The sequence below is a fragment of the Stigmatopora nigra genome, chromosome 7 (assembly GCF_051989575.1).
Source record: "Stigmatopora nigra isolate UIUO_SnigA chromosome 7, RoL_Snig_1.1, whole genome shotgun sequence".
Classification (NCBI taxonomy): domain Eukaryota; kingdom Metazoa; phylum Chordata; class Actinopteri; order Syngnathiformes; family Syngnathidae; genus Stigmatopora; species Stigmatopora nigra.
This window is the reverse complement of record NC_135514.1, coordinates 1,842,676-1,854,758: the sequence shown is the minus strand read 5'-3', so window position 1 is coordinate 1,854,758 and position 12,083 is coordinate 1,842,676. Positions and strand designations below refer to the sequence as shown.

The window sequence follows — 12,083 nt, the reverse complement described above, 5'->3', positions numbered from 1 at the left end:
AAATGTTTTTTTAATTGCTTTGACAAGTATACAAAGAAGCACAGAGTAAAAATCAAATTCAACTTTTTCATTATTTCAGTGTATTTTTCTATGAATTGGCACGAATACATACAAGCAATGCTTTATCTTCTTATCTGCACAACTCTTGTGGGGGTGGTGGATCCTATCCCAGAACAACTATGGGCACCAGGCAGGGGACACCCTGAATTGGCTGCCAGCCAATTGCAGGGCACAAGGAGGCGGACAACCATTCACGCTCACACTCATACCTAGGGGCAATTCATAGTGTTCAATTTATAGTGAGAAACCCCATATAAGCCTGGGAGAACACAGTGAGCATCCACATGGGATCGAACCCTCAACCTTAGAACTGCGAGGCAGATGCACTTGGCTTTCCATAAAACAGATATTTTCAGAAAATATAATTTTGATATAATACTGGGAAATATCTGCCCCAAAGCCAACTGGGGTAAGCTCCAGTAACCCCTGTGACCCTAATGAGGATAAAGCGGTTCAGACAATGAATGAAGTGGCAAATATCTTGCAATTTTATATAAAGTTTCTTAAAAGTCTTGTACATTCTGTGACCTACTCAACTTTCCAGATGGCAATTTTGCCATCACGCTGTGCAGAGCCACTCAGGACGTAGCGGTCCTCGGCAGAGCAGAGTGTATGGATGCTGTCCGAATGCGCCTGGAGCTCCTTTGACACTGTTAAAGTCTGTGGATGTACCACCACCAGCTGGCCTTTCAGCTGACCATCACAATGACCTCCCACACCACTCTTACCATGGCATCCCACCCAGATCTAAGGTGAGGGGGGAGGAATGTCATTACTAATTGTCATTTTTTTTTCAATGAATCATACACAATGCCAAAAAAAGCCTTACCTGGTCCTTGACTCTAATCATACAGGTTACCCCCAGGCAGTTAGTCAGGGAGATCTTCTTGAAAGCAGCTTTATGGCCATCAGCAAACCACACATAAAGATCACCTGAATCAGCCAAGCCTGTCCAAAGCTCACCTCGCTTTAATACACACACACACACACACACACACACACACACACACACACACACACACACACACACACACACACACACACACACACACACACACACACACACACACACACACACACACACACACACACACACACACAGAGAAAAACACTAAGATCATGTTATATGAAATGGCTCAGTCATTAAGATGTTGTGTTGAAAAATGATAAACAGAAGAAATTGCATTCTCTACTGGTAAATTGCTATCTCAACATATTACCCCAATACAGTCTTCCCTCAATTATCGTGACTTCACTTATTGTGAATTAACTTCATCATGATACTTTTTCTGCTATTAATTATTTTATTTGTTTGGTTAACTTTATAAAAATGTGAAAATCCAAACTGGAACTCATAAGCGGAAGCCACTCTTGCTACTAGGACTTAGCACTGAAGGGGGAAAAAAAGCACCCTGCGCGACCCTAGTGAGGATAAAGTGGTTTAGAAAATGAGATGGGATTTTATTTAAAACTAGGAAAGATGAGAAAGAATTACCTCCGGGATAACAATAAAGCTGGTGAATCTACTTGTTGGACTTCGTAGGTGCCCAGGCAGCAGCAGTCGTCTTTGTGACATCTCGCTATTTTTCAGCTCCACAATGCTGTCATCGCAACCTATAAAGCAAGACATGACACATCATTAGAAAAGGTTTTTATCTCATTTGCATTGGGGGTATTATTAAACGTGCACTCACAGCACCACAGTGTATCGCCATGGACCTGTATGGAGGACAGATTCTTACACTTGACCTGAAATTGTCTCTTCACCTTAAGGCTAGACGAATTCCATTGCAGGATTGTGCCATCAGAGCTGCACGAATACATGTCAGAACTGCAAGGAAAGAGCATTCAAATAACGACTCAAAATGGCCCTTACAAAAATATGCTTCCACATTCTACCAAATGGGGTGAATACAATTTCTAATAACAGTTTCTGCGTCTTTATATAAAGTAATCACAACTAACATTTTGGGTACTTTTATGTCAACATATAGCGATTCAAATGACATTAAGTACTATTACATAAGAGTCTAAACGTGTGTCTACCTGACGTTTTGATCCCCTGCATTCAACGTCAGTCCAGTCACCTCATGTCGGTGTTCAGTCAGCTGTTTGTTACAGGACAGGCTATGTGTGTCGATGATGTAAATGACTGAGTCCTGGGAGCCAATCCAAACCTGGTCCTGAACCAACCCCGCCATGCAATTCTGTTGGAGCAATTTAGTGCATTGTTAGATTCTGCATGGGAACCTCCAACCTCATCAAAATACATATTTATATATTTTTTTTAATACAAGGCAGCCTTCTGTACTCACTAGCTGTGATACGCCAAGATAGATGCAGTCCTGAAGCATGGACCAGCTAGCGGCATCAAATACAACAACTCTCCCCCCATTGAGAGCCACCCAAAGCTTGGGATTCATTTCACCCTTGGAGTCATCACATGTTAGCTTACCTGTCAAAAGATGTCCATTCATTGAACAAGTAGGAACACCTTGAACCTACTCGTTGCCAATCAAGTAGTATGTGCCAGATTGAAGGAGTATCCATTTACTTACAAGCTACAGCAGGTATTTCATTTTTTGGTGAACAGGCTTACAAATACATACCTGGAGTGTAAAGCAGCACATGAACAGTCTGCGGCTCTGATAGGTCCAATGATGGGTAAATTTTGTGTTTTAGTGTCTCAGAGGTAGTTTTAGGCACCATCATTGGAACTGCACAGAAAAAGAAAATCATTTTTTCCCACAGAGAATTTGTTCAAGATACAATATGAAAACAAAAAAAAATCCAAAGATCCATCACACTTTTTTTCCTAAATTCATTAACTATTCCTCAAAATAGCAGAACTCTATATGCCACTGGCACTGTCATGTGCCTATAATGAAAACCCCTGGAATAAGCACTTCATAAGTGACTTCCTGGATTCCTTAATTGTCAATTTAAAGTCTCCGCTTTTTGCATTACTACATTTACAAAGTTTCTCTTGTAATTGTATTTTACTCTGGCTGTGCTTTTTTTGTTGCTCTTACCTTCATTTTTAACTCTGTCAAAATAGGCCAGTTTTGAGGCAGCACTGATGGACTTTTGGTTATGTAGACATCCCACCACCGCATCCATCAGCAGCACATTAGTCAAAGCCTGGGCCATGTACTGAGGGTCCTAAAAATGACATGACTTGGTTTTCAATGTGTATCAATGAGCCTGCTGGATTTCCAAACTGACTAAGTAATTATTCTCCTTATACCTTATGTTGATCAGCCATCTTACGCCCAGCCCACATTTCTTTGACCACAAGATTCCAGAGATCAGTTTCAGTCTTCAGATTGGCCTCAAATAACTCAGGCCTGCCAGAAATCCGGATGCGTAGAGAAGGAATACGTACCAGTAGAAAAGGGGCTGACGCTATTTTTACCTCCTGCACATAAGAGGTGGACAGACAGATTCCGGATGCGAAAACATAGTTTGCAAGTGTTTTAAACAGTAAAATAACTACCTGTATGTCTCTAAACATTGCGATTTCTAGAAAGCCCCGTTGACCTTCTGGAAGTAGGAAAAGACGCTTCTGCGTCATGGCAATTTTACCCACGCCGTGAGAGGTCTTGATGCAGGATGACAACTTATAGACGCACTCGCTATGGTCCAAGCGCTCAATAACTTCAGTGGGGAGGCTGACATCTTGAGCCTCGGCCTCAGTTTGTTTCCAGAAGGTGTAAAAATCTTTGAAGATCTCGGCGTCCACTTGGTTTGACGCACCTAAACAAAGAAAACACCTGAATGTGCAACTCCTGGAACGGTTTCTTTTATTGGTTTCATATTTTTCTACATTCAGTTCCTCTAATCAGTACTTTTTAGTTTTGATTCCGTTGACCTTTTGTTGCCATAGTTTTTCTGAGGTGGATTTTTTGCACACCAACATAAATCCTTGGATTTTATTTTTTATATACACAGGTTTCAATAAACTCCATATAAATACCAGATGAAAATATAACAGTGTCAGTGTTTACTGTTGTTATATACAAATCCACTCCCATTTCTGCTTTAGTGACAGAAAGTTATAGCAAAACACTATGGTGATGTAATCATGCTGTGTGAGGAAATTGTTCTATTTTAGAACCCTGTTTGTGTGTGAATAATTAAACAGTCGGTCCACACATTATAATATTTAGAGTCCGGAACTATTATCTATTTAAAGTACAATTTATAACACTTTGTACTTCACGCTCAGTGCCTTTCATTGAGGAACAAATTGTACTATAAGAGAGTTATTGAATCCACCATAACAATAATTTGTGCTGGGAAAAAAAACTATGTAGTCGTTTGCTTGACTAAAAAGGCTTTTGTGCGAAGGGAGTAATAATGCAAGCATGAAAAGAATTGGCCCCTAATTGAAGTCAACAGGGTCAATGTAAAAAATACACTTGTGTTCCAAGAGACATAATGACTTAAAATTATCCTATGACAATTTTAACACGGTACTACGAAATGAATGCAGCTTTTCATTCAAATATGTGCTTGAAAATTGTAATGAGATCAGCATGAAATGCCTTCACCCAGCAATTCCCAAACAGTAAACAAATTGTACGACTATTTTCATTTATTTTCCGTGGATAAAGAATGGTTAGCACGTCCACCTCATAGTTCTGGCATTAAGGATTCAATCCCGGGCTATGGGTTTCTTGTGTGAATTTGCATGTTCTTACTGTATGTGTGGGTTTTCTTTGGGTATTTTTGTTTCCTCCTACATCTCAAAGGCATGCACGGCGGGCTGATTGAACTCTCGAATTTCCCTGTGGGTATTTTTGTGAATGCGAATGGTTGTTTGTTAATCGTATATGAATTTTCTCAAAAGGAAACTTTAGTTATTCATTACAAATGAAACATGTTTTTTTTTCCAACTATGTATGCATGCCAGTGATGTATAGTGAGAGAAGAAATTTGACATTTACTATCTGCTGTCACTCATGTTATGGAATCATTTAACGTTCAATTTAAGGAGTCCTAATTTGACACTAAAAAAAGCACATTTGCTGGTAATAAACTGTGAATATGGGCTCAATAAATGTAGGGAAAGATGCCTTACAGTCCAACTTAAACTAACCTAGCACAAATGTCCCTATCTTTGGATAATTAAAGCGTGAACATTATCAATGTACTAAGATTAAATTCATGTGTATGATCAGTGTAAGTTGCTTGAATCTCAATATCAAAAAAATAGTAGACTTTCACTTTGTTGGCCATCTGGTTACAGTCCCTTGTCACAGTATAAATGCTTGCATGAAATTGGAATTCCTGTGCTATAATTCTTCCAATTATCTTCATCACTTACCACCAGTGAGAGCGTCAAAGAGGCGATGTATGGTTGCCACGTCCTTTACAATCCCGCCCTCTTGGATGCATCGCACAAAGTTGTCCCGATCTAGATTTTTCCGGGGTAGCTCAAACGTCTTAATGTCGTCATCAAATTTTAATGACAGTTTCTCGTTTTTCATCTTCACCTGATGATCATTTCAAAAGAGTCACGTAATCCGCTCGATGTTGACTTAATGAGGAAGGTAGGATAATGACCTTGTTGATGAGTCTTTTGAGTTCAGGCCATCTTTTGGCTTGCTGCTGTTCTTCCTGTATGAGTGAGTCCACCAGCCATGTGACCAATTTTGATGGAAAGATGGCTGTGTCTGTCTTGTAAAGTGTATGGAAGTCGCCCAGGGCGCTGAGGCGTCGTGAACTCATCAGATTGGTAAAACCACGGAGGTAATAGTATCTTGAGAACAAGAATGATACATCATACATCAGCGGCAAGGGCCTTACAATGATAAGCGGTTCTGAAAATTGGATGGACCAATTAATTTTAATAGTCGAGTGGTACAGCCAATCATGAAACCATCAAATTTCGATAAGAATCCAGATCATCAGGTCACCCAGGCACAATAACTTATTTTTAATAGCAATTGTTATTATCTATTTGCAATAGTGTCTTGTACTTCTACATAATACAGTAAAAAATACCTGGCCAGTAGAGTAGAGTCGTCATTTGTAACTGAGTCGATTGCTTTGTCAAGAAGTTGAATCAGCTCAGTGTAATATGCTTGAACAACATGGAAGGTCAGAAAATCTGGGAATGCTGGGAGTTTTAATATCTTAACAGGTTTAGGAGACCTACTTGACACTGGAATAAAAAGAGAATGTGGAAACATAAATATAAGTTGCTGGTTACAACGAATCACTTCATGAGAGGTCATATGCAAGTCGTTCTCAACATACAGTCTTACCAGGTTCACAGTTTATGGTTTGGTCTTGATCTCCCAGATTGGGAAGGCTCATTCCCTGACTAGTAATCAGTTTATACTCAGGGAGGGAGATCCTTCTACGGGCTTGAATCTCCTGCATGGTGGGCCTGCGTGGGCTTTCCAATGATGCCTTCATCCTGGGTTAACAGGTTTAGAAAATAGCAAACTAGAAATTTACATTTGCTCTAACAAAACAAACTGTGTAGATAACACGGGTTAGTATTTTTACTCAAGTTATGATTCAGTAATTATTCAGTACTAATATCTAATACATAAATAATATATATAATACTACATAATATATAATACACAAAACTACATAATATATAATACACAAAACTACATAACATAGAATATATATCAATATAATACATAATGTATATAATATATATAGTCACTTAGTTACCAGAAAATCACATTATACAATATATAACGTTACTTACTTTAAAATTAGCCAATGCAATCGTGTTTCCTTATCTATGTTCTTAAATTGAAATCAATAATATTGGATGACCAATAAATATTTGTCACGCTTTGCAAGTTATTTTATGAAAATTTCTTTAAAAGTTGAGTTTTGTTGAAAATACAGTCTGAATGTGTGAATGTGACTAAATACTTTACCATTAAGTCATGCTTACTTTTGCATCTCTGATCGAGTGCTTATTTCCATGCGAGCAAAATTGTCCATCTTCCTGTTGAGACGATCTCTGAGGAAAGAATGGAAGATGTGCGTCTCCAAAACCTATAAAAAAGGCGTAACCAAACATTAAAGTATTTTTAAAAATATGACCACACGATCGTGGAACAAATACTTATGACCGATGTCATTTTTGTTGGAAAGTAGACATTGCTTCAAATGCTTTTGGATGGGCATCACTTAATGACATCTATTGTGAGCATTAAATTATGTCAATAATATGCGTCATGTCGTCATTAGCATTCAAATGTTTGGCGCAACAATAGAAAACCTTTACACTTTTGTAGAAACGTTGATCTGCAGGTTCTCTGCTTTTTAGGAACTCTTCACTGTTGAAAACTCTGTGTTCATAATTCAAGTGGCTGCTAACATCCCTGCAAAATCCAAACATAAAAATATGACCACGTAACAATATTAGTACATAACCATTTATTAGTTGTTTACCCTTCACACATATATGAGGCTTTGCCTCCCTCTCCTCCCCCTTGCACTACACCCATATTTCTAATAAGATTGTGAAGGTTTAGTTATTCCATTCTATTTTGTACAGGGAACTGAAATGAAATGGTAATAATCCAACCCAGTGAATACCTGAATATGTTGACAATGAGTTCAGTGGTGAGCCTCTGGATGTCAAGGTTCAGATTGCGGCGCCACACTCGTCTCTGGGCACGCTGATGCTCAATATCAGTGCAACTTGCACGCTTGCACTGGTCTAAGTCAAAGTGGATCCGCAGAGATTGACATCTAAATAAGAGCACAGTGATTTGTTTCCAAATTCCACCAGTTAACACCTATCAGTGTTTCATGTACCTTTCTGTAAAGCAGTTTGCAGCATGTGTGGGTATCTCAGGTAGGGCAACAGTTTCTGAACACGAAGTTGAAACTTTTCCATTGTCAATGTTGACAAGTATTAGGTCGTCTGTTTCCTATATCGGCAGAATAAACACAATGGTTAATTTGAAAACAATTTGCAATCAGTTTACAGTTCAACCTCACCGCTGCAACTTCTTCAAAATGGCTGAGGTGGCAACCCATGAGGAAGGCGGTCGGGGCCATAAGGAAGTCCAACATACCTCTGGCCAGGACTGGAACATAAGGATGCTGCCATGTTAAAGGCTGCAAGAACAGATAAGGTGAAAACACCACAAGTTAGATAAATAAAAAAATTCAACTTTTATGCAAAATGTATATATAATTCATTTTAACATTTGTTCTTCAATAAAATATTTTAGCTATTGATTCTGTTATGTTTTGCTGTGGTTTTGGTGTTGTGGTTTTATTGTTTAACCTGTGTGACCCGTCCTTGGGATTTGCCATTGAGTATACCTGTTATTTCCCCACTCCTGGTTTCTTTCTTCCTAACTTTCTCTAGTGTCAACCAGGTCTTTCTAATTGTCTCATAAACCCATGTCTATTTAAACCCTGTATATTTGCCTATTCAGATCATACCTGCTCTACATTCATGTCCATGCTCCCCATTCCCTCCGTGTTTTCTTTGTAAGATTGGTTTCATTTGTCTTAGTTAGTTTGTCACTTTCCCCATTTTTTGGATCCAAGCATTTGTAGTTTTTGTGTACAAGTCTAATTTTTTAGAGTTACATTGGTGCACCCTTACTCCCAGTGTCAGCCTGCTACCCTGCATTTAGGTCCAACCGCACTATCTAACACAACATTTATCAACTTATTGCTATTTATTTATTTCAACACGACTCTTATTCCCCTTTATTTGTCATTGTTTCAAACTCAGTGGGTGGTTGAGAACTAGGCATCATCAATGTTATTAATACTATAGGACTAAAATGTCCACTTTCAAAAATATAATTGTCGAAAAGAAGTCAATGTCATGCCACCAGTGAAGAATGTACCTGCAAAAACAGCAGCAGGCTTTCTGCCACTAGTGTCAAGCGGGCCCAGGTGGCAGAAAAAAGCACGACCCTTTGCTCTTGGAGGAGGCAAGATAACACCTGCACAGGGAAGAGAAGGTGACATTTCCAGCTCAGCATGCATTCAGCCAGAAAAAGCAAGGGAGGTCCTTATGTCTGGAGTACCTGCAAGAGGTAATGTGGCAGGAAGCAGAAGAAAGGCAGATGAAGGTCTAAGTCTACGGCAGGGTAATCTTTATCCTCTCTTGACGGCAATTCGATGGTCAAAGGGTGCAAGGTAAACATCTAGAGAGGATACTACTGTATTATGAGGTGCCTCACAGTGAAGGTAAGCAAAAGCAGACATTTTTTATGATGACAGTCTTGTGTACCAAATGGAGTTGTCCAGGTGGAGGGATTGGCACCAAGCTCAATTTGGCAGCAAATGCCCTCACCTTCTCCTCAATGTCCGAAAACTGACAATCTTGGAGCTCTGTTAGAAGACTGAGAGGGAAATCGGGGGATAGAAAAAAAAATCCAAGAATTATCCAAAATTGTCAACAATAGCTGAAACAAATATTTTCCTGTTATGCAGCAATTCTGTGACCACTCTCAGATACAGTTCCAGGCTGTAACTCAATAAATCATATTAATAGGAATTGAGCCAATCCAGCATCAATATCACCTTTAAATTCAAGTTTAGGTCAAAGATCGAATCGGGCCGTTTCAATCTGTGAAGGTTAACCAACCATAAGTTATATTGGCTGCACCTTAACTAGTCTATGCTAAAATCACTGCACAAGTAACTCAGATCTAACGTGCCTCAAGGAAGGACTTTATTAAACAGTCAGACCATATTACAGGTAATGCAGGTATTTCAAAACAAAGTAAATTTATCTTGGAGTATTATCGGGTATAGTATGGTATGTAGAAATAATAGGGTTGATCCTACTTTGTGGTTTTTCAATTATCGCTGCCATGTTTGGTCTACATTATCCGTAAAAAAACAACAGATGTATATTTTAGTGTATTTTCAAAACAATACACACACAAGTAAATGTCAGTTTGTGATAAATATACAACAAAGCTTCTTTTTACATTCCTAAAGTCACTGTCTACATACTGTTCCACATATTAGTCTGATATACATCAACATTTAAATTATTCGGAAGATTATTGTATGTCAGTCCTTGGTTGGGCTTTATTCCAACTCACCATGATAGACAGTCTTTCAGAGCAGTAAAGTATGGATACTTGGAGATCACGCAGAAACTGTAAGCACAGAACAGCTTTGAGCCATGTCCATTCTGACACGGAGACGTCAACTCCTGCAACACAAATGTCATGCAATCTGACTTCCTTTCGGTCCACGTATGTCTGGTCCTGTTTAACGCTGCCAACCTGAATGGGACGAGAACACTGCATCACTACCCCATAAGACTTGTTTCCAAAGACATCAGTGAAAACCAGGAAGTGGAACTCTTCCTCTAGCTTTACATTGGTCACCTGTAGCCCACCTAGAAAGAAAACAAAAGAGGTTATGCCATAACGTTTTATTGAGTGTTAATATTGTCATTTACTGTACTAACCTTTATTATGTTAGAGTATTATCGTGCAATGGTAGTCAATGATATTTATAATTGGATTTTGTTAATTGCCATCAACAGCTTCGATGCGTATGTATAAGAAGTTGTTACACTTGTATTTTTAAGTGCTAAATATATTGATTAGGTTTTGCTTTTTGTTGTGTGAAGCCAAAAACTCTGTTCTGTACCAGGGAAGCAAAGTTGAGGCAAAGCCGTGAGGTCAATAGCTTTGGGAACAGTGATGTCTTCACTGCCATTTCTCTCAACTTTTGCATCTTTACTTGCACAATTGTGATGAGCTACAGGACAGAAGCATGAAAAGAGACAACACATTTCTCATTTGGAACTTATTCCACAACAAGACTCACAAAAAGTTATGGTTTTATCTTTCAGTTTTATGTTTGAAAGATTTTAAAATGCAGGGTATACTGAAAAATGTTTAACAGTTATAGAAGTCAAATTAAAAGTTGAAAAAAGGATAAATGATGTTCACCTGTAATGTTTAAAGTGCACTTTAGTTTCTTTCTGAAAATATTCCCCAAAATCAACAATACCATTACGCTTTTGGTGAGTAGTGAACATGCCGTTTAAGATAACAAAAACCATCCCACACCTTGGCTGGCTGTTGCAGTAGCTGCTGATCGCTTCTTCTTCCTCAGTAAGGAGCGGTGTCTCTTCCTATGTGACCTCACTGCTTCACTCTCAGCTCGTCTACTGACAAAGGGAGGCGCTTGCACATAGAGGGCCTCTGGCTCCAAAAGGGTGTCCTCCAAATTTCCATTCACAGCCTTCAAGTAAAGTCAATTTGTGTGTCTACATTACTCTGACCAATCATTACATCATTTTTTAGATGTGGAAAATACCTGGCAAACCTCCTGTAGTCTTTCATTGGATGCTCCGACCACCACACAGGCCTCGAGAAGCGGAGAAGGCAGATAGTCCGACATTGCCGACATGTATTCAGAGGGTGACTGATCTGCTTTAAGACAAGCACTGAGCTGCATGAGGGATATGACAGAAAGAAAGGGGAGGGATGACAAATTACACACAGATTAAAAAAAAGAAGTTGTCTTCAACTAGGAAATGAATTAAAAATAGCGACTTCCAGGTTAGTTTCAAGGCAATTAGGGAGTTTTGGAATGAGTTATCAGTGCAGTGGATTTTCTGCTTTTTCATTTTCACAAAATATGGCATAACCATTTAAGAATTGCACTTTTTACCCATTTATAAGTACTACATGCAATTGATCAGATAAAAATATTTGAAAAAATATATAATTTCAATTTTGTCAGATTTTTTTAAATTTGGGGGTTTGTGGCATTCTTCTGACACCTTCGAATGTTTTTCTTTGTGTCGATATTTATATCAGTAAGTGAAAAACAGACTCTTTTAGCTTGAAATCCCTGGAGTGCAAAACTTCTCACAAATGACAAGTCTAAATGACACGAACAGAAGCACACTGTGTAAGAAACCTGCAATTATGTGTGAAGACAGCGTGCTTAAACAAGCTGTGACATATTACACTTTGCCTTTCTCTAGGAATGTTTTCTGACATTTTACATCTAGAGTAGGGGGTGTCCAATCT

At 38.7% G+C, this 12,083-nt stretch overlaps 1 protein-coding gene across 1 annotated transcript; it reads right to left on the bottom strand.

Moving 5' to 3' along the window:
- Positions 1 to 22: 22 nt before the first annotated feature.
- On the bottom strand, positions 23 to 11,445 carry LOC144199597 (DENN domain-containing protein 3-like). Its single transcript, XM_077721351.1, is given in 26 exon segments — positions 23 to 807; positions 890 to 1,027; positions 1,556 to 1,674; positions 1,755 to 1,891; positions 2,107 to 2,267; positions 2,376 to 2,515; positions 2,670 to 2,777; positions 3,093 to 3,222; positions 3,308 to 3,478; positions 3,557 to 3,816; positions 5,390 to 5,558; positions 5,629 to 5,824; positions 6,070 to 6,229; positions 6,333 to 6,487; positions 6,989 to 7,092; positions 7,325 to 7,421; positions 7,639 to 7,794; positions 7,861 to 7,976; positions 8,047 to 8,166; positions 8,916 to 9,014; positions 9,099 to 9,218; positions 9,305 to 9,416; positions 10,128 to 10,240; positions 10,314 to 10,429; positions 10,687 to 10,797; positions 11,112 to 11,445. Coding segments are annotated over 26 exon segments (3,861 nt in total). The 3' UTR covers positions 23 to 588.
- Between the last annotated feature and the right edge of the window lie 638 nt (positions 11,446 to 12,083).